This window comes from Corvus kubaryi, unplaced genomic scaffold (genome assembly GCF_017639235.1).
Source record: "Corvus kubaryi isolate FWS band 111438036 unplaced genomic scaffold, C.kubaryi_AGA036_p1.0 66, whole genome shotgun sequence".
NCBI lineage: Eukaryota > Metazoa > Chordata > Aves > Passeriformes > Corvidae > Corvus > Corvus kubaryi.
In genome coordinates, this window is record NW_024582054.1 from 33887942 (window position 1) to 33910378 (window position 22437).

A 22437-nucleotide genomic window follows, 5' to 3' on the forward strand; every position below is an offset into this window, starting at 1 on the left:
GTTTTACAAGACCTGAGGTGAATCCTTTAAGTCTTGATCCCATTATGGACAGTGCTCTAGGCCTCAGTTTTCAAAGACAAATCCAACTTTTACCTCAAATGATGCAACTGCTGCCTTGCAACAGCAACTCCTTGAAAACCAGTTTGAGGATGCACTGTTCTAGATTGTTCAACTTGAATTAACCTTTATGTTTATGTTTCTAAAGCACTTTTCTGCCACAATATATACTGAGAACAAGGTGAATTTTAGCAAACTTTTTCTTTACTAAAGTCTCTTGTTATAAATTACACAAATAACTTTATAAACAAATCCCCCCCGCTTGCATTTTGTTTAAAGTAATAACTTTATATCATACAAATAAAGAAATTTCAAGTATGAAAAGTGCATTATTGCAATAATACCTCTTTGCAAGTCCAAAAATCTTGGTTTAGAATAAAACTGTAAAGTGTAAAAAAGGAGTAAAACAATCAGTGCCATCTATTCATTCAAGAAGTCCAACATCTTAAAAATGATGCTTAGTGTGTTGCAGAGGCAGATTTACACCTGAAAGCAACATGTAATTGAAAAGAAGCTATGTGTGTTCATTGTTTTGCATTAATTCTTGTTTTGTTTTCCCTAGTTTTCTTCACCTTTCTCAGCAGGAATTCTCACTACAACCAGTGCTTGTCCTCAGCCATCACCCATTCTGTGCTGCTGCCACCTGCATGGTGCCGAGGTCTTCATCCTCCTCGTGCATCCGCTTCAAACTTCCTGCAGGAGGCAAGAGGCAACTTCAGCCACAGGAAACCAGGACATTTAAGCACTCCACATTGAAGTTTAAACTCGGCTTGCACACCAAAAGCAATCCCCCTTCCCAAGAGTTTGGGATTCTGCTGCTAAAGGTTTACGTGGGGAGTGTAAAAATCACCTGGCACCCCCAGCAGGAGAAGCTTCTCACCTGTGCTGCCAGGTGGGACTGAGAGGGATCTCTCCAGCTGCAGAGGTGACATCATCTGGATGGTTAATTTTGCTAGATAGATGGCTTCATATTCCTGGAAAGGTCCAAAAATGTTTATTGCAATTACTTTGGCATAAAGCTTTGTGAGGATGAGCAGGACCAATTCAGAGAGCATCTCACAGTAAGGCACAGATTTGGGAGGAGGAGAATTCTTTGTTGCTTTGATGTGAATGACAAAAACCATCAGGAAAGTCAGAGGAAAAGAGAAGTTCAAGGATGACTAAAGAAACGGCTTTAAGGAACAATCAACATTCCCTTTGCAGCTCCCTCAGCACCAACCAAGACATTTCAGAGCCTCTGAATCACTGCACAAACCAGGATTTTTATTTCTCCTCCATTCCTGGATTTGCTTTGTCCAAAGCTTAGGTGTAAGGAAGTGAGTGAGGTGCCCACTCATCTTCCTCCCAAAGCTTCACTACAGCTCCTGACATTTCCTTGAAGGGTATTTGTGTAGTATATGTTCAGTCTAAGTAGAAATGTCTGTTTGGCAGGAAGATGAGTCATTAAATGGCTTTTCAGTTCTGATCAGGAATAAAAAAAGTCACCTGAAGTTGATGGACAAATCCAGCATTAGGATTAATACAGAATCTTCTTTCTTGGACATAAGTAAATGCATCCCTTAAAAAGAGAAGGAGAAAACACCTCAGTGAAAAATGGAGTTGTCCTTCAGATTATCAGTTTTTCAAAACTACAGAACCCCTAAGCTCTGACCAGAACTGGTCTGCACAACTGAAATTGCTTGCCCAAAGCAGGAAGAAGCAGCTGTACAATTCTGTTTGCCCACCCCAGCGCTCAGCTCACTTTCCAGTTCAACACAGGCTTGGAACAGCCTCTGGGGCCTCTCCCACGGTTTTATCCATGGATGGAGGCTGGTGCCTTGCTTCTCTCAGCAGCAGGTGCCTAATTCTTAAAAAAAAAGATGTAAACACATCTGCAGTGAAGTGAAATGGAATAATCAGCCCCTGGTGAAGTCTTAGGTAAGGCAGTTGTTACCTGCTGAGACTGAGTGAAAACACAACTGTTTCTGTTCCCTCCAAAATCATTATTCACCTCACACCACCTCAATTAAAACCTGAATACCTCTTCTTACCTGTACTTCACCCCAAATGTTTCCATTATGTATGCAATAACTAAGGCAGCACTGGAAAAAAACCAAATAAAAATTAGTAAATTAGATTTCAATTGTTCAAAAATATTTATATCAGGATGGATTATTTCCTACCTTCTAGAAATCCCTGCATTTCCATGGACAAGAACTTTTCCTGAGAAGGGAAAAAAAAACCCCAAATCAACCATATTTGTATAAATTGAATAAAATTCTCCATAACAAGGAAAAGCCACATTTCAAAGAACTGGGCAGCAGCAAGGCACATCCAAGAAAAACAGGTTTTGTCTTCCTTCAGCCTGAATTTCTAACTACACTCTGTCCACTGGGATACAGGAACTGGGATTCCTGCTCCAGGGAGGATTCTGAGTGCCAGAATGACCACAGTGCAGATTTCAGGTCCTACATTAGAGAGGGGACAAGGAAATTTCATGCACAGAACACAGTTGTGTTTCAAGTGAAAAAACCCCAAACCCCAGAGGTTCATTTTCCAGTTAGAGGCAAAAGGAAAGAACACTTTGCTCTGAATTTGTCTAATATAGTTCAAATCAAGCATAAGAAACCCCCCAATTTAAGAAAAGCTCATATTTACATACCCCTAAGTTAGTTTTAAAGCTTTAACAACACTTTAATAAATGAAGGAAAAGTTAATAGAGTTTTACCTCCACTTTGTAAACTTCCATCAATAAATTCTTTAGTCTGAAAAGAAAAAAAAAATTTTAAGTCTCAAACTTCCGGATTATTTTAAATGCAAGCGGCAGTACCACCTAAATTGGGTATAATTTTTATATCAGTCTTTATTTACAGTGACAATAAAGCACCTTTATGCAGACTTAAACCTCACTCCAACTGGACATTTGTATTTCTTGTGTACTTTAAACTATTCCTAAAACTGTCAATGCAAATACAGTGTGAAGGCACCGCTGGGTTTTTTGGTGGAAGAAGGAACAAAATGCTTTTGCTCAGCTGCAAACTAAACTAAACTAAAGATACAAACCCACAGCTCAAACCAAGGGTTTGTTCCAGTAATGGGCACTGTTTAATTTACAAGTTACTTTTTAATTCCTCTGCTGTAAACATGTTTTAAGACACTGTAAAACTTACTTACTACTTTGAATTTGGTTTAGAATTTGATACAAGAAACATAAATACTCTTGGGCTCAAGTAGAAATTTCCCCCAGGTCAAGGTCCCCAAAATTCCCCCATGACCAAATCTCTCTGTTTTGTGCCAGTCTTTTTAAATTTTATTTCTTTTTTTTTTTGATACCATAACAAGAAGCAGCTCTTACAACTCCACCTGTTTCCATACTTATAAAAAGGAGTTAATTACACTTATTAAAGTATCAATAATAAGGTCAAGAGCTGGTAGCACTTCCAGGTGCCTCAGGCTGAGTATCCCAAATGTGAAACTGGTATCTGTTAGTTCAGAAAACTCCTGGGCAACTCCGTTCCCAATCCACACACTCACCATAGGGAAAAATCGGATTATATTCTCCACTGGATTATCTGCAATATCCAAGACTAAATACCTGCAACGAAAACAGTTCCTGTGAGAACACAACACCACTGAGTTGCTACTACTGGGACACACACAGAGCTGCTACAACCCCTCCCCTGCACTCACACCTGCAGGAGGAACCCAGCACAACCCCCCGGCTTTAATTCCTGCTCTAAACTCCAGAACTTCAATCTGTGAGGAAGGGAGTGAGGAATCTCCTCCAACATCTCCTGACAGATTTCCTCTCTCAGAAATCACCCAACACTGAAGACAGTTACTGCAAACTATGGATAATTCTAATCTGCAGACTCGGCCAGAGTTCAGGATGAATAAAATTCATGGTTTGGATTTAAAGTCTTTCTGCACCTCAGCACGTTTTTCAAACAGTTCTGACAACATGAAAATACTCGGGAAGAACACAGACACAAAAGAATTTTGATCATTTCTCACCTAAATAACTGTTGGAAGTTTGGTTTAATAAAATTTGCTTCAATGTTTTGCCGTATGCATATTACATGGGTTATTCCATGTTTCTGGAGTATAGGTAGCTGTGGAGAAAGAGAAAAAATAGCTTTTTTAAATTGCAGATTCGTCTATTACACAGCAATAAAAAGAAAAGCTATACTTAGATACAAACTAGGGCTATATCAAGGAAAATCTGAGCTGGTTTTCTAGAATTCAGAGTGTGAAAATGCCATATTTCAAAAAGAAAAAATTCCTAACAATGACAAAAAAGGAAGACATTCAATGAATTTGTTTGTCTCTGCCCACCTTTCACTTCGCCTGAAATTGCAAGTCCCTCCATGAGGGAGGAATTTGCAGCCAGCATTGGATTCTTGCTAGAATCAGACCATGAAAAGAAGATCCTTTAAACCATGAGGCAAATTTGCAGAGCCAAGCTGTGCCTTAGCAGTGTTTGACTTTATTGTAGATTTAATTCTCCTTGTTTTAACGTCTGTGTGCGAGTTGCCAGCTCTTTTTGTATTGCAACCCTTCAGCAAAGGAAATAGGAATTGCTAAAGTGTCTCAAATGGTTTAAATTTTCTAAGAAAAATTTTATTTAAGACTCAATTTTAATACAAATAGCTCAGACCATCCCACAAATGCACCACATATTCCTTCCACTCTGGCATTTTTCACGTTCCAGTTCACAACGGCAACCAAATTTACACCTCCATAGATACACTCGAGCAGATCTCCACAGTAACAAATCAAATCACCACAGCAAAGCTTCCCTGTGAGAGAATATTCTGAAAATCATACCTTGCTTTTCATAGCTGAAGAATATGGGCCTAAAAATAACCCAGGTAAGATTTCCTAGGAGGCAGAAGAAAAACAGACATTTAATACCAACTCAAAATGATTTGAAATACCGCATTTCACTCACCTCAGACCACAGCCATGGACACAAATAATTTACACATGACCGAGATGTGTAATCAATGTCATTTATAGCAGGACAAGGGAAAAAAAATGGTTTGGCAGGATAAAAGAAACATGATCTTGGTGCAGGAGATCTTGTTTTGGACCAGGAACAAAGTGCTTGATTTGGACTGAGTTCCAGGTTGATTCCTGCATCTCACCCAGCCCCAGATCAAGTGAAGGGAACTCTTAACTTGCTTTATAACCCTGTCTTGTAATTTAACTCCAAATTGCTCTCATGGAAAGAGATGCACACAGGGAAATTCTCTAGCTTTGGCCTAGCAGTGGGAAAATATCAGTTTTTAACCATTCACCTCCCCACAATAAAGATATGCAGGTGTGTAGATCTTATCTTGAGCAAAGATTTGACTGACACCATGGTAGGAAAATTTTAATTGTCCATCCTACTGGAAAACACTCCCAAGTTTAAGGCAGAAGGCAAAGCTCTGATACATTTTTAGTAATCATCTAAAAACATTCATAAAGACAAAAATGTAATATTTGGGAGATTGCTGTTTTAGCACAGCAGAGATGCAAACACACCTGTATTCCAAGCTGGCAAATCCTCACCTTAATTAACTAATTAATTCTGTCAGCCATGGTGCTGCCTGACACTTTACAGGTGAAGACTGATTTTGATACCTGCTCTTTTTTCTCCTCATTAAATGCTCCATGGGTTTTGCCTCAAACAGTAAATAAAAGTATCCTACCTGCATCTCTCTCCTCATGGGATAGGTCCAATCCTTAAAAAAAACAGAAAAATTAAAAATAATTATATATACAACAGAGAAAAACATTCAGGCAGAGATCTGTACGTGCATTTTATAGAGAACAACCACCCTCTATGTTCTGTACAAGCTCCCTGCTGCACACCAGGCACGTCCCTGCTACCTTTCCACACGGATGCCAGCACCACCCAAGTGCAAGGAACACTATTTGGAAAGTTAATGTGAAGAAACCTCAGATATTCTACAAAGAATCCTTAAGGCTGGAAAAGATCCTTATCAGCTGTACATCCACACCTCAGCTTTCTGCTTAGAAACTTCCCTCTGAAGTGAGGAGGGGGAAAAAAGAGAAAGGAAAACAGCTTTAGAACATCCTGTACTAGTCAGAGAAGGAAAAGAATTCTTTTGGCTGGTGCATTCCCGCAGCCACTGAAAAAACAGAAGATAACAAGTGGAGCAGGTAACTCCCTTAAAATCCACACTGCCTCACCTAATGCACTTTGACTGGGAATATTCCGGATTCAGCTTGAACAGTTCCAGGAATCTGTGCTCTCCACGACCACAGCAAGCCATTACAGCGAGTCTCCACTATTCCCCACCCTACAGTAAACTGGGAAGGCTCCTCACCCTGTAAATAAACACCTGGGTCCATGATCCTGCTGGTCATTTACAGCCCAACACCCCCTTCCACAGAATCCCAGACCGTCAGGACTGGGAAGGTTCACCTCCCATTCCCAGCTGTCCATTTACCACCAGAACTGCCCGGAGCAAATGCCAGGATCAACATTTCCATCCTTTGCTCCATTCTGCAGCTCTGCCAAAGCTGAACAGAAAACTGCTCAGGCAGAGACTATTCCTGTCTTTCCTTCCCTACAACTCCCACTGGCCTCTATTAACAGGCTCTTACTCATTCCTTGACCCTCACACATGAAGGAGTTGGAGCTGAGATCCCAGTTACCATCTGGAGGTAAAAAAAAAAAAAATTAACAAAAAGGGACTAGTCAAATATATCCAATAGACTGCATCCATTTATTTACATAACTCTGTTGTTTGATTCACACACACACCAGCAGCTAAGGAAAAACTTCCCCTGTGTTCTGATGTCCTCAGAAGTATGGGGAAGTTAAACTTTAAATATTCCAGCTGGGAGGAGAGGTCTGGAGTACAGCAGGAAATTGCAGCACTGTCCACCTGAGCACCTACACTTGTCCCAGTAGCACTAATTTCACATTAAACCTCTTTTTACTGACACAATAAAAATCCTGTGCTTCCCTCAGACACCCCCACAGTGCACAGGGAGGATTTTCCAGCTCTTGGTAGGGGGATTAGGAAGGATTTTAGTATCAGGGAAGTTATTCCGGAAAAGAAAGCAAACAAACATTAAGCCACTCCAGACAACCCTTTGGATACCACCTAAAGTGGCAGCACAAACAGGGAAATAAAATGCACTGAAATGGGCTTTGCAGAAGACACACAAGGAGCTGAATTACTTCTGCATGTTCCAGCTGGAATAATAAACTCCTGAAGCTGAAAGGAGAAATGCTGTGACAAAAAGATGGTATTTACAGAACTGTATCCTTTGAAGGCTGACCTGAGAGGGTTCAGCACAACCCTGCTGGCTTGCTCTGTACACAAAAGCATCATTCACTCCTCCAAAGGCCAGAAACCCCCAGGTTTGTCCAAGTTTAAAACCAACCCTAAGAGCAATAAACTCTGAAAAGCTTAAGCTGCACTCCAGGAATATACAAGCACTTCAGTGGGTTTATTACTCTGTTTGTAGAATTTAAAAGTCTTAATCTGGAGCACAATGAAAACACAAATTCATCACTATTTTGGCTTAACACCACATTGCAAATATTCCTTTCCAACGCATCAGAGGCAGGAATTTTTTAGTCCCAACAGCTGTAAACTGGGTAAGAATTGAGCAATGCAAGTCCAAAGGGAATCAAATCCCAAAAGACAGCACAGATGTTCTGAACAAGAAACAAAATGTCACCACAGGCCCCAGACATTCAGTGCCCTTCAGGAAGCAAAAAAGATACAGTTTCCAATGGGATTTAGTCTGCAAAATAACTCTCTGAAAGACAGTGTTTAAGGAAAACATTTAATCTGAGATGAGTACACAAACTACTGAAAGAGTGATTTTGGTGATTGCTGACAGCCCTTCAAGGCTTTTCAAACCAACAATGCCAGATTATTCAAATGTTATGCAAAGTTATGTAAAAAACCCAATCTATTAATGGAGACTGAACTCAAGCACAGGTTCCATTTAAGGAATTCATTCATCAGCCAGGTTTTCCACACTGTCTGGAGCACCCAGCAGACAAATAACAATGGAAAGCTTCTCTTTCGATCAGACCAAATGCAAGAATTTTGCTAAGAAAACAAAGGGTGATGCCAGAGGTGGAGGGAAGAACAGCATTCCTTGCTGCCAAGGATTTGGGAGGTTCTCCAGAACAAGCGACAACTCACTGGAAGTCTCACACATCAGTATTTGCAAGACACTAAAGAGATGGAAGTGCAAAAAATAACCTCCAAACCACCAAAGTTTTAAAGATGAGCCACTCCCCTCTGACACATCTCCCAAAACAAGCAGAAGGGGGAATAAAGCACATTCCAAATCCCTCCCTTCCCCATCCCATCTCCAGCTGAAATAGATGGAAGCTATGAATTAACAGGTAAGGCTTGTCCACACTACAAAGAGCTTCTTGGTATCCAATATCCAAACGACACCAAGAGCAGCTCTGCTAACAGTTTGGGTAATTTTGTCCGTATTTTGCCAGGGATACACCTGTTCTTCCTTAGAACCGTTTAATGGCAAAAAGTGACATGTGGGCTTTTTTCTGTAAGAGTGACCTTGGCTAGGACTTAATCTAAAAAAAAAATCATATTATGATTTTTTTTTTAATTAGTTTAGCAGCCCTGACATTGAGCCTCTGTACCAAAGCAGAGAGTGTGGTTTTTAAACACAGCACCCAACCTGCATATGCCTCTCCAGAAGGAATGCACTGAAATGGATCCACGTGACGTGGCTTAACTGGTCCCTCACTGAGAGCTGAAGCCTGCAGACCCATCTGATTTTCACACATAAAAAGGGACATCCCCAGTCTTTGTCAAAGCTCAGCTCTGGCTGAAAGGCAGTCCCAGTTATCATGGTTAAACTCCTGCTGCCTTATAATTAGTAAAGCCTGTAAACCACAGGCTGGCCCAGGTGAAGGGAGAAGCTCTCTCAGAGGTGCTGAAAAAACCACCAGGAAAAGAAATCGAATCAGTAGTTCAGGAATCAGACATCAGGAAGTCTTTTCTAGATTTCACTGCTGCCTCTCATCTGCTCAGCATCACCCACCCCTGCAATGACTCCTCCTATTTCCCAGACCATCACTTAAATCCTTTGGAAAAGCTGCCCACAGCTCCCAGTAAAACCTCCCTGTCCACTCCAGGTGTCCAACCCTTTCCCAACTCCCAGACAGCTCCTTCGCTGTTGATTTATAGCATCGCTTTCCTCTCTACACAGATTTCTCTTCCCATCACAATTCATCACAGCAGGACTCCCACATGATGGATTGCGCACCTCAAAAACCCAGGGCTGTCAGAACCCGCTTGCCTGAAGCTGTTTCCCTGTCTAGTGAGGCTGTAACACTCCAAGTCTCTCCTCCAAACCTGCTACAAGGTTCTCCCACAAGTTGTGAAGCTGGAGCAACAGAAACTGTTACGGCAGCGCCAGCCAGGGGCTCTGACCTGCTCCAGTTCCTACACCTGCTCTGGCCAAGCGATCTCCTGGCTCTGCCTTTAACCCCTGCACAGGAAATTAAAATTACAGCCTGACAGTGTTGTATGAGAGCACTCAGAGGGCAGGATTACATCAGCTGCCAGCAGCACTGTCATCCCCCTGCCCAGGCTGCAGCTTGGACTGGGGCTGCATCCTGATCCCACAACAATGACCTCGACACAAAGGCTTTATGCTTAATTCCCAGGCAGCCCTAAGTGTCATTTACACCATGAAATGAGATCACACCTTGGGTTTGAAAGCATTTTACATATTTTATACAGCCCAACCAAGTGGAGGAGAGGGATGTTATCATTAAAGACCCCCACAAAAATCGAAATCAATTTGTAAAATGGAACAACTGCAGAAGAAAACTTGAAATAGTAAAGCAGTAGCAGAGCACGCTCAGTTGCCATCTTTTAATAAGAAAGCAGACAAACTAAACGAGGTACTGAAAGAATATTCAAGGAAAATATCTGAGCATCACTGAAACCTGCCACATCTATCACCGTGAAACGTGGTACTTAAGAGCCTCAAAATTAGCTACAAACAGGAATGAAGTGAAAGGTTGTGTCTTCAGTTTCAGTCATGCTTTGTGCTCTCGGACAGTTACATTAAAAATACGGGAGTTTTTATACAAATAGTATTATTTCAGCTGGAAGGGACCTATAGCTATCATTTAGTGCAACTGCCTGACCAGCGTGGCTTAAATATATTTTTCCCCACACAGAAATCCTGGTGCAAGTCTATTAAATTTACTAAATTAGACCAAATCCTTTCGTCCCCTCAAGGCATGGGCATGGCACTAACAAGCTTAGGGAAGGTTTGGACAGTGCTGCTACCCCAAAAGTGGCTGAGGGCTGCTGAAAGAGGCTGGAGAAAGGGTGAGGTGACATTCCCACCCCTGCACAGCTGTTTCATCCCATGGCCACCACACTCAGGAAACGATACAGGGATGGAACCAGTTTTACAGGGAATTCTGTGTATTTGTCAAGAGCACTGAGACAATGGGAAGGCCTCACCAGAGACATTTTTGCTATTGAAAAGACAAAGGAATACAAAAGCAGGAAGGTGGAGAAGAGCAGTAATAGCAGGTGGGAACGACAGAGCACACGGAGGAAGGAAGAAGTGGACAACAGGGAAAGAAAGGTTATTTTAGCAGAGAGAAACACAAGCCACAGAAAAGGATAAAAGGTAAAACTAAAGGAAAAGTAGAAATGGAAAGTAGAAACAGAACAATTCTTATTTGCCCCACTCTCTAACACTGGTCCCGAAGACACCTGGTTAAACACCATCAGCACACAGGATCAGCAGCACTGATAAAAACTCTTCTCATATAATTTTATTCCAATAAAATTGGAAATAAAGCAGGGGAGGCAGAATCCTTCAGCTTACAGGAAGCACAGAGCCAAGTGCCAGGAGTGCCACACTCATATGGATTATCAGAACTGGTTATGACACTACAAGAATGGACTTTTTCACACCCCTCCTTTTGTCAGTTCATGAGTTGGGCTATACTGAGACAATCCTCATTTAGATAAAAATCCCCAAACACACCTTAATTCCCAAATTCTACAAACTGCTCTGCTGTGCCTGTGTGGATCCCACCAGGCTTTCCCTGGATGGGAGGCACAAGTTAATCAGGGCTGACAGACTGCTCAACTTCAGCTGCCACAGAGCACTTTTCTGATTTATGCAAAGCAGTCTGATAGTATCCCACAGAGTTGTGATCAAAATCTGTCACCTGATTTACATTTCCCAGCACAACACAGCGTTTGTTCTCCATTTTTTGGGCTCTATTACGTGGGCAGGTAAAAGAATTCTAATGATACAGGCTTCCTACTTAAAGAGTCTGCAGAGGAAGGGAAAAGCTGTGTTTTAAGGGGGTTATTTGTGTTTCCTATCAAAAGTGAGAGTAAAAAAAGTTTGATAGATTTGTTCCACCTTTAGACAGACTGCATCACTTCATAGTTAAAAAAAGCAGTCAGAAATACATTAGCATTTCAGACTAAATATAGCTGTCAAAAATGTAAATTTCTTTTCTTAAAAAAAATCCCCATGTGCTAAAAAGAACTCAGCTTTTATGCATAATAAAAAGGCAAATATGTCTGCTTAGTCAATACGCTGCTAATTTAATTACAAAACCCATGGAGAGTCCTAAAAAAATTCTAAATACATCACGAACACTTGGCTTGCTCAGCCTGATTGCAAGCAAATAAGCTTTAACAAAGAAATAAACTGGTAATTATTGTTGCGTTCTCATTATATATATATCCTAGTTCTTTTTTTGTTTAAAATTTAATGGGAAAATAATTTCTATTAAATTCCTTCAATTATTCCAGTCCTTACTGACCTTCTTTCCAGAAGTACTAAGATGTCTCAGTACTAATAAGCCAACATGTACTAATTGTTATTAACCTGACCCTTTTTACTGGGTTTTTAGCCATATTTTTCCCCCCAGTAACACAGAACTTCTCAAATTTAAGAAAGTTTGAGGCCTGACCTCGGAAAATGCGCTGATTTTAGGAAAAAACCCATAAATATCTAAGCTTAGAAATGGTTCCACATCACATATAATCACTATTACTCATAAACCAGAGATATTCACTATCACCAGCCTATAAAAGAACACATGGTTCACAGACATTCCCAGTATAAACCAGCAAAGCTTTGCCAGAATGATGAGTTCCAGGTTTTCCAGCATTTCCCAAGCTCCCAAAAGTACCACCAGCCAAGAGGTTTAAAAATCCAGCAATCCCTAACACCACTATATGGATTAGGGACAGGGCAAACAACATCCAGGCTGGAAAAGTGACCTATTTATCCAGAGCACATCCCTGCAGCCTGCCCCAGTCAATCCAGGCTGCTCTCTCCCCTCAACACTTTTGCATGTGCCAGGAAGGAATGTGATGCTGTGCAGCCAACCAGTGATGTGGCTTTATTTTTAATTATTATTATTATTAATAAAGCTGTCACTTGGCTACGAGTGTCAGCTGGGAGAAGGGAGCTGGGGGTGGCAGCTGGATTGAGTTAAAGAAGAGGCAAAGCTGCACTTTTGAGCAGCAGGAAGTCAGCCAGGGATTCCCCAAGTTCTCCCTCCTCCCATTCCCAGTATTTTGAAAAAAATCTGCCAAGCCAGCATTAAACCACCCATCATCAGCTTCCTGAAATATTAGGGATCATTCCTCATTAAAGAGCCTCCTTGCTGCAATGGATAAGAGATGATCTTCTGCTTTCCAGGAAAATCTGCATTTTGTGGGCAGAATGACTTTAGTTTCCTCAGTTTGCTTCTCCAAAGCACTGTCTTAAGGACTGGGCTTAAGTCTCTCACACTTTGCTTTTAACAATTTACCTCCACAAGAACTTTAACATTCACCACTGGCTTTCGCTTTTCTGTTTCCTCCACTTCAACTATTTATTACCTTGTATTCAGAGCTTGGAATTTATTTACATGATCTTGTATTTAGATCAAGTCAAACACAAAAGTAGTATGCTGAAAGGAATTCTTAGTTTTTAGAATCAGTTCTTGAAAATCCCCACTATGTGAAGTTCTAACACACTACACATCACATTATTTAGAGACAGATCACAAAAAAAGCCAAAAATAAAAGCTACTCTGAAAGACACTATTATAATCTCAGTTTTCATCAGTTAAGAGTTGTTAGACTGGCAGCGAGCTCTGCTTTTATTTTTACTTTAACCCCACATTCCTCCTTACCCATTTTAGATGAAAAGCCACCCAGGCTAATTTAGTTAACCATTCTCAGACAGAACTGTGGATAACACAATTGGTTTCTCCAGAAAGAAAAGATATTTTAAAACAAACAAATTATAAGCCTCACAGGGTGGTAGATGATTTGTGTTGAGATACAAAGTGATTATAACTTTGTGAGAACAACTAAATGACTTCTAACACCTCCAGAGCTCTGAAATGACGGGGGTATTAAATCCTGACAACAAAAACAACAAAAAGAGTCACTCCCATTTTTCGGGTAATTTACCACCATAACAGCACTGAGCAATGCTGTTCAAACAGAAATAAATGCTGATGTTTAGAAATGCATGACAATCTATAGACGCCTGAAGAGCTCAGACACTCTCAGCTTCCCTCACGCAGGCTGTGACATTTCGCATTAAATATTTGAGGCCACCAAAGGGGGGGACACTCGCGGCTGTTTGTGACACACAAAAACGAATCAGCAGCGTCCAGGGTCAGCGCCGGGGAGTTCAGCCAAGTTCAGAAATCAGACACCGCGCTGACCCGGCTCCTGTGACACCGCACGGCTCAGTCTGAGCACACATTGCCACCTGTCCTCGCCCGCAGGGAAGTCCTGGCTCTGGAACACCGTGAAAATACCTCCCCGATGGACTCACCCGAGCGCAGGATTGTTTGTGGAGGAGCGGAGAGGTGGAAGGCACCGAGTGCTCGGAAGGCACACGAAGGTACTCCCTGCTGGGGCTGCTCACACAGGGGCAGCCAGCGGCACAGGGACACGGCCGGGGGCCTTACAAAGGCACAGGGACACGCAGGGGGAGCGAAAGGGCGGATAACGCAGCCTGTGACACACTGAACGCAGAAAAGGGGATACAAAAAAGAGTGGGGGCTGCTACGGGTGGGCAAAAGCCAAAGGAGATGAAGCGGGAGGTGCTCCGTTCCCTAAATGTGAGGGCGGCAAGATCGCCCAGAGAAGCTGTGGCTGCCCCAACCCTGGAAGTGCTCAAGGCCATGTTGGACAGGGCTTGGAGCAAGCTGGGATAGTGGGAGGCTTCCAGGCCGGAGGCACCAGAGACGGGAGATACCGGAGGGCCGGGGGTCTGCGAGGGCGATGGAGGGAGCAGAGCCCAGCAGCGACCGGGGAGGGAGGATGCGGTCCGTGGTCGCAGGGGGTGTCACCAGCACAGGGCGGGACAAGGACCCGCGGCCTGCGATGGATCCCAGCGGGAGCCCCGCGGGAAGGGGCGCGGGAGGCACCGCAGGGCTCTGAGGGGAAGCCCCGGCGGGGCCGCGGGCCGGGCGTGTGCGGGGGGCCGGGACCGGAGCTCCCGCTCACCTCAGAGTCCTCTTTGGCCTGCGGCAGCGCGGGGAAGGCCGGCTTGGCGAGCTCCATGGCCGGGCGCTGTCCGGGCGGGGCAGGACCCGGGGCAGGGCGGCTATTTGGGCAGCGGGGCCGCGGGCTCCGGCTCGGGAGCGGCAGGAGATGGAGGCGGCGAAGGAGGAGGCGGCGGCGGCGCGCTCAGCCGCTCGCGCCCGGCCGCCATGCTGCTGCTGCTGCTGCTGCCGCCTCTTCTTCCCTCCTCCTCCTCCTCCTCTTCCCTCCTCTTTCTCCTCCTCCTCCTCCTCCTCCCAGCCTCCCGCCCGCCCCCGGGCCCGCTCCCCCAGCCCCCGCCCCGCTCCGCCCCGCTCCGCCCTTAGCGCTCTCCTGTCTCCTCCCGGGCAGCTATCTCTCCGGTTCGTTTAATGAGCCCGCTCGCAACCCCTAAATTCGGAGTAATTCACCCCAAAGTTTCAGTAAGGGGCGCTTCGCCCGTTAACGCTGACCAGGGCCCGGCTCGGAGCGCCTCCGGCCGGGCGCGCTCCAGGCACGGCGCGGCCATTAACGCTCCCTGTCTCCGTCCCCTGACATTCCCCAGGGCTCCTTCTCACACGCCCGCTTCCATCTTGGCTCTATCGCCCATGGGAATGACGCTGCTGCCTCACGTTTTAGCTGGCAACGCCAAGCGGGTCATCTCTGGACTGCCCAGGGAGGCGGTGGAGTCCCCATCCCCGGACCAGGGAACGCCTGGACGTGGCCTCAGTGCTCTGGGTTGGGTGACGAGGTGGGGACTGGTCACAGGCTGGACTCGATGATACCGGAGGTGTTTTCCAACCTGGGATGACTCTGGGATCTCCAATCAGCTCCTCTTTGTGTGAGTGATGCCCTCAGACACCTCAGTGCTGGGGCAAGAATCTGTTTTATTGCTTTTTGAGGTCCCATGCTCTGATAACTCCAGGAGAGCTGGAGAGGGACTTTGGACAAGGGCGTAGAGAGACAGGACACAGGGAATGGCTTCAAACTGCCAGAGGGCAGGGCTGGATGGGAGATTGGGAACTGGGAATTCTGCCCTGGGAGGGTGCTGAGGCCCTGGCACAGGGTGCCCAGAGCAGCTGTGGCTGCCCCTGGATCCCTGCAAGTGTTCCAGGCCAGGTTGGATGGGGCTTGGAGCAACCTGGGACAGTGGAAGGTGTCCCTGCCCATGGCAGGGGGTTGGAATGAGATGGTCCTTAAGCTCCCTTCCAACCCAACCCATTCTATGATTCTATGAGACTTCACTTAAGCTGCAGTTTTTCATTCCTGTGCTTTTTGGTGAACTAAAAACCTACACTGGTGTCACTGGGATTTCTGAGGAAAGCTTAGTCAAAGCAAGCAAAGTTAATGGGTTGGTTGCTTAAATAAAATTGCAAGTGTCCTTTTGGAAATACTAGCCCTGGAATTTTAGTCTCAGTTTTTATTTCTAGTGCACCTTTCTGCTCTTTTTACTAAATAAAACTTTGAGAAACCTTCAGCAATCATGTTTCAGCAACCACTCCCTCAGCCAAAGGCTCAGCTCGCTGTTCACACCACTGTAGTGCTTGGAAATGGACTTTTTATCTCATGTTCTCATTGTTCCAGGCACGCCGGCTGTACAAGCTGCACTCAAAAGGGCGTTAAAACTAAACCTGAGATTTGCATCTTTACACTCCTGACACAGCCACAGTAGGAAGAAAGGTCTGTAACAGCCATATAAACAGGGAAATATTGTTGCCTGTCCTGTTTGAACTGTTCTACACCTTACACTACCTGTTTTATCTGTGATGGGAAAGGAAACAAAACTACAGCTGTTAAAATTGCCAGGCAGATGCTGTGTGTTTCCTGAAGTCAAGAGCTAATCTAATGTACTTGCCTGTCAGCTGAGCATGCCCAGAGTAATCCAATTAGGATAATTAGAAGTAGCCAGAAGTGGTTTAGTGCACTGCTGCTCCACTCCAACATTCAGGTGAGCTGCACAGTGCAGTGGATCTGTGTGCACCCCTCAGGGTGGAACTGCTTGGAAAACAAAGCAGATGCCCTTAAAAAACACCACCACCTTGTTTACTTCTTGCAATAATTAAACACCAGCTCAGGTAAATCCTATTCCCAGAATTCAGCAGCAAATGAATGTGCCCAGGTGGGCAAAAAGGCCAAAGGCTCCTGGCTTGTATCAGCCACAGCGTGGCCATGGGACCAGGGTGATGACTGTCCCCTGGGCTGGCACTGCTGAGGCACCTCCAGTCCTGGGGGCAGCTCCGGGCCCCTCATGGAAAGGACATGCAGGAGCTGGAGCATGTCCAGAGTAGGGAACGGAGCTGGGAAGGGGCTGGAGCCCCAGGAGTGGCTGAGGGAGCTGGAAAGGGGCTCAGCCTGGAGCAAAGGAGGCTCAGGGGGGACCTTGTAGCTCTGCACAAGTCCCTGACAGGAGGGGGCAGCCGGGGGGGTCGGGCTCTGCTCCCAGGGAACAGGGACAGGAGGAGAGGGAACGGCCTCAAGGTGCACCAGGGGAGGTTTAGGTTGGATATTAGGGAAATTCCTTCATGGAAAGGGTTGTCCAGACCCTGCCAGTCCCTCCTCTCTCCAAGGGACATGCTGCCTCTGTTTGGAATGGGAGGAAGCAGGACTCCAATCCCTACACCAGAGAAAAGTTGCTCCTCAAACTCAGAAGACACAAAATTCACCTCTCTATGAGAGCTACACACAAAGTCCACCAGGATAAACAGATTTAAACAGGTTTTATTCATAAACTGTTTGGGGAAATGAGATTTACTGATATACAAAAAGTCAAGAAATGAACTGACTTTCTTCTGTTTGTGAATCCCTTCAGGCACGTTTATAAATTCCCACCATAATTGCTAAGGGAACAACACATCTCCACACATTTGACTGAGCCTGGGCTGTAATGAACATTGCATTTCGGAATTGTACAGAAACACACTCCTGTAGCCAACTTGCAACTAGCATTCCCAAAATTACTAGCTACATGCTACACAAACACTTTACAATGATAATCAAGAGGTACATTATTTCTCTCTTTTTTTTATGCATTAACCCCGTAGGATGTGTACAATCAATCACAAATTCTATGGTTAATTTACACAGGTTTGTAGTCAAGCTTGGACTCCAGCTTCTTGGAATCAGCCACTTTCCTGACAGCTTTCATGAAATCTTCCTGAACTACGAAGTCATGATCGGCACGGATCGCAAACATCCCTGGGAGGGAGGATTTAACAGTGTGAAGACAGAACATGAAGTTTCACTCAAATCCAAATGAAAACAGATCCAGGTTACACTGTCTGCATGTGGACCTTCCCATGTCTTGGATGTTGGGAAGAGGAGGGAATTCACCTTTCTGAACTAGGGGATTACTAAAAAGAAAACTTGTTTAAACTCTGAGTGTGCATTTAGTGTGTTACTTAGCCTGCCCATGCAGGCAAACCCCGAATGCACAAATTTTCACGTGGAAAAAGCATAAAATAACATCCACTCTCCAGGCACACAGGTACCAAGAGCCCTGAACTCTCTGCAAAAAGGAGAAAAATGGGTACAATCACTGTTTCTGGAATGTAACTGGTTCTAATGAGACAGTGGGACACATCATGATCAGCCAACAAGTGGTTGGCTCAGATGAGCTCAAGTGAAATGTTCCAGCAGGATGTTTATGAGCTCCTGGGTTTAATCAAGAGAGGAACAGCTCCAAGGTTCAGCATTATCCAAGATTTAGCACATCCAAATGAAGAGTTAAGGAATTACCTGCTTCAGTACAGACATTTCTCAAGTCTGCTCCGTTGAAGCCATCTGAAAGCTTCACGATTGCTTCATAATCTGTTCACAAAACACCAATGCCCGTTAGGAATAAATCACCTTTCCCATTAGGGATGCCAATGAAATACATATCCAGCTACCAAACAGCCACTTGGATTTCAGTGCAAACAGAGAGCTGCCCACTGGGCTGATAAATTAACTGGAATCATCAGCTGTATCAGCCCTTCCATTAAAACAGAAATGTGTGGCAGCCAGAAGCTCATGTTATATAATTAAATCCCAAAGTTACCATCTTGTGGTTACAAGAATCAACATGAAGTGCAAAAACTCCATCAGTGCAATGTTCTTATCATTTAAATGATGTAAAAACCCAGAAAACTTATCTCCAAGTGATCATAACTCAGTCCCTTTCTACTTCCAACACTCCATCTAAGAAAGGCATTTAATTGTCTTAATATATTCAGCCTGGTATTTTATGCACACATATTTACTAAGAGTGGCCATGGTTATAATTCAGTGGGAATCAATTTCTAATCCACTGTGTCTGTTGAGCCTCCAGCAAGTTCTGATTTTTGCAAGCTGCTTATTAAAATTATCAACTCCCTGGAAAACTTTTCAGTTTCCCTTCTGTATAAAATTCCAAACATTTGAACTGAATGTTTTTATCTCAGGAATCCAAAAACACCTAAAGATGAGAAGTTCTTCAGCTGTATTTTAATTCCATGTAGTACAATGTCATATAAAAATTCTTTTCGTAATTGGAAAGTTAAAAAAACCTAAGTGAGGGGACTAAGCAAGGTTGAACAGTGCAAGGTTTGTGAGTTTAGGGTTTTCAGCAGACACCAGGATTGAAGCAGGAGAAGCTCTTGCTGGAACCTGAGCAGGTTCTTACCTTTGGATTTTAATGCAACTCCCACCTCACCCTGCTGCTAAGTCCTGGCCTTCTTTTTGGGATATCAAAGCTGAGTATCACAGTCTTTCCATATCACATTCAGGAATTTAGCAAGGACCTGACACCTCACCTTGCTGAATGGCAGAAGGAATGATCCTACCCTGCTCCACTCCAGTGCCAAAGACATGAGAACAGGATGAAGTAGAATCCCACAATGGTTTGGGTTGGAAGGCATCTTCAAGACAATCTCCTTCCAACCCCTGCCATGGCCAAGGGCACCCTCCACTTGCTCCAAGCCCCATCCAACCTGGCCTGGAACACTTCCAGGGATCCAGAGGCAGCCACAGCTTCTCTGGGCAACCAGCGCCCCACCACTCAGCCAAAAATTCCTTCTCAATATCCCATCTAACAGTGTCCTCTGGTGCTGCCTTGTCCTGCCACTTCTCCTGCCACTCCATGCCTTGTAAAAAGTTTCTCTCCAAGAACTTTACCTCAGGTTCATGATTTGCTTTGGAGCTCCTTCTCTCTCTTAGCCTGCAGTCACATGCAGGTTTAAGCCAACACTGCTGCTAAGAAAAGCAATGCCCATCCCTGGCCCTCCCCCAGCTCGCTCCTGCTCTCCCTGTGCTGAGCTGCAGCTGTTGATGCAGCCAGATGGTGACCGGGATCAGCTCCAGGGGCTGCAGGAATCGCTGCTGTCAGCACAGAGGGGGTGGGGGTGGCACGGGGCCCTGGGGCACTGCTGCACTCCCAGGCAGCCAGCACTGCTTTAAAAGCAAATCCCAGCCCCAGTTTCCTCCAGGAAAGCCGTGAGGAGTCACTGTGAAAGCAGGACTCTGGGCAGCTCAGAGTAACACAGTCCTTAAATAAACCTTCCCCGTTTTATCTTCTTATTCTCCCCTTATGTTCCTGAGAGAACAATCCACACCACACCCAGACAACAATTTTCCTTATGCCATCTCCAAACTCCCAAGGTTTCTCCCTGACTTCTAAAGATTGTTGCTTTCAGACTTCTTCATTAACAGTATTTCTTTCATTGAGGGGTGAATGAAAACACTCTGTACTTGCACTAAAAGCTGTGCCTTTAGAAACAGGAAACTGCCTGATGAGAACCACGTTGATTTTCCAGTTTCCAGCTGTGCTCCAAGGGTTTATATTCTGTTTTCCTTTTCAAAGACTTAACAACAGTTCAATCACGATGCATTAAAAAATAAAAGAAGTAGAATTCCAAGAGGGGAAGTTGTGTGGGCACAACAAAGAGTGTAAATGTGGGAATACAGTCAGAATCACTGTAACAACTCATCCTCTTCCCACTTTTACAAACAGCAGTAGGAATGACATCCAGGTTAACTCCCTACTTACCTATTTCACCATGTTTAGTGATAGGACCTGCGTGAATCTTCAAAATATCTAATCTGGCTTGCTCATTTGGTAGATCAATATCTAGAAAGAATCATAGCTTCAATAAAAGCAGAAACCCAGAATTCCCATGGGATATATCCTCCTTTCAGCCACTGGGAAGCAGAAACTCACGGATTTTTCTATCCAGCCTTCCGGGCCGCAGCAGGGCAGGATCCAAGGTGTCAGGTCTGTTTGTAGCCATGATCATTTTAACTCTGTGCAGAGTGTCAAATCCATCCATCTGATTCAACAACTAACAGGAAAAAGAACTTTGGTGTCAAACAACCCCAAACCTTCACAGTCTGATTTGTTTTCCTGCCTAAGTATTTTCACCAAGATGAAAAGCTCTGAATATAAGTAAAAAAAAAAAAATCCTACAAGGGCTCAAGCTCCCTGAATATTCCATTCCAAGCAATGAAGAGCTGAAGAGAGACACTGAAAATGCTTTGCCCAGAGAAAAGGACATTGAGAAAAGCTGAGCTCAAACATGAAACACTTGACTAAAACAATGAGGCAAAGAAAACACTGCAAGGACTAAAGGAGCCAATGGCTGCCTGACACATTTGGACTGTAGTGCACCAAGGCCAGGACATTCCAATTAGACTTGAAGAACAGCCTCTGGAATACTAATCCACACACAGGAAGGCGTTTCATTGTGAGCACTCAAAGCACTTTGATCACAGTGATTTCATTCTCTCTGTGGAAGGCAGACACATTCTTTTGAACCAGGCAAACTGTTTGCAAACACAGGCCATGGAAGGTTCCCATTAGTTTCAGAATTCCTAACTGTCACCAGTGGTTTTAATATTCTCATCACACGACCCAGTTTACCAAAGCAATTAACACAGAAACAAAGAATTACAACTGCTCCTCCTAGCTTTGAAAAGCCAACTCTAACACTCCAAAACTGTTACAGACAAGAGTCTTTGGGACTAAAAGGGTTAGAAAGGGGGCCCTCCAACCTTCAAAGACGCAGGGAGCAGCAGTAAGCAAAGGAAAATATCCCGAATAATTACAGCAGTTTATAAGATTCAATTAATATCCACATTGAACTCATGGCTGAGTTATCAGGATGTGCAGCTGCCTTTTGTAAAAGCAGCACTTAGTTCACTTCTAGTTTAAGATTATGAACCCAGAAAACATTCTGCCAAGCCAGAAACCAGGTAACAATTCACAGCTGTATTATATTTAACGTGGCTGTTCAGGACACAGTCAGGAACTGGACACTCACCTCCATCAGAGTCCTCTGAATTTCTCTGTCAGCTGATGTGCCTTCGGAAAAGCGGCGCCCACCTGCAGCACACCAAATCATCAGTTCAGGTATTTGCCTTTTGCCTCTTAAACAGGGGGGAATTGGCTTTATAGCTGATTTCAGCCTTAAAAGGAGAGCCCAGCCACTCCCCCAAACCATGAGCCTTACCAATAGCATCGATCTCATCCATGAAAATGATGCAGGGCTGATGATCTCTGGCATAATTGAACATCTCTCGGATCAGCCGAGCGCTCTCGCCGATGTATTTGTCCACTATGGAACTCGACACCACCTTGGGAAGCACAGAGGACATGGATGAGGAGGCTGGAGAGCAAACAGACCCTATGTGTGTGAGGGCACTGCCATTACACACCTTGAGGAAGTTGCAATCCAGCTGGCTGGCAACTGCTCTGGCCAAAAGGGTTTTTCCTGTACCTGGACAGACAAGAGATTGAAGCTGTTTGATTACTAGCTCAACACTGCCTGCCAGTGACTTGGGAAAGAGGGGAAAAAAGAAAGGGAAAGGGAGAAAAGGAAAGGGAGAAAAGGAAAGGGAGAAAAGGAAA

At 44.4% G+C, this 22437-nt stretch overlaps 2 protein-coding genes and 1 long non-coding RNA gene across 3 annotated transcripts in view; 1 reads left to right on the forward strand and 2 right to left on the reverse strand.

Moving 5' to 3' along the window:
- Positions 1-239: 239 nt before the first annotated feature.
- On the reverse strand, positions 240-14819 carry STYX (serine/threonine/tyrosine interacting protein). The gene is made up of 11 exons (XM_042046939.1): positions 14565-14819; positions 5733-5765; positions 4864-4917; positions 4051-4148; positions 3571-3631; positions 2765-2801; positions 2220-2259; positions 2088-2138; positions 1543-1615; positions 938-1031; positions 240-750 (listed from the first exon to the last, which is right to left on the reverse strand). The coding sequence occupies exons 1-11, from the start codon at positions 14619-14621 to the stop codon at positions 677-679; spliced, it is 672 nt and encodes a 223-aa protein (XP_041902873.1). The 5' UTR covers positions 14622-14819; the 3' UTR covers positions 240-676.
- Positions 13670-17531, forward strand: LOC121673560. Its single transcript, XR_006019239.1, has 2 exons — positions 13670-13956; positions 16164-17531. It is a non-coding gene; the product is annotated as an uncharacterized LOC121673560 (long non-coding RNA).
- PSMC6 (proteasome 26S subunit, ATPase 6) overlaps positions 17280-22437 on the reverse strand; it is a 10862-nt gene continuing 5704 nt past the window's right edge. The window contains exons 8-14 of the mRNA XM_042046938.1: positions 22245-22306; positions 22040-22163; positions 21851-21912; positions 20752-20872; positions 20581-20661; positions 18315-18386; positions 17280-17774 (exon numbers count right to left, since the gene is read on the reverse strand). Coding sequence (XP_041902872.1) covers positions 17656-17774; positions 18315-18386; positions 20581-20661; positions 20752-20872; positions 21851-21912; positions 22040-22163; positions 22245-22306 — 641 coding nt within the window. The 3' untranslated portion in view covers positions 17280-17655. The remainder of the gene's footprint in view (positions 17775-18314; positions 18387-20580; positions 20662-20751; positions 20873-21850; positions 21913-22039; positions 22164-22244; positions 22307-22437) is intronic.

Excerpts from the sequence above, each read along its gene's own strand:
- STYX (XM_042046939.1), bottom strand. The coding sequence starts at position 14,621 with ATGGAGCTCGCCAAGCCGGCCTTCCCCGCGCTGCCGCAGGCCAAAGAG. Across the intron at positions 2,139-2,219 it reads AATGCAGGGATTTCTAGAAG|TGCTGCCTTAGTTATTGCAT; the intron begins GTAGGAAATAAT and ends GTTTTTTTCCAG. Across the intron at positions 1,032-1,542 it reads GATTTGTCCATCAACTTCAG|GAATATGAAGCCATCTATCT; the intron begins GTGACTTTTTTT and ends GGACCTTTCCAG.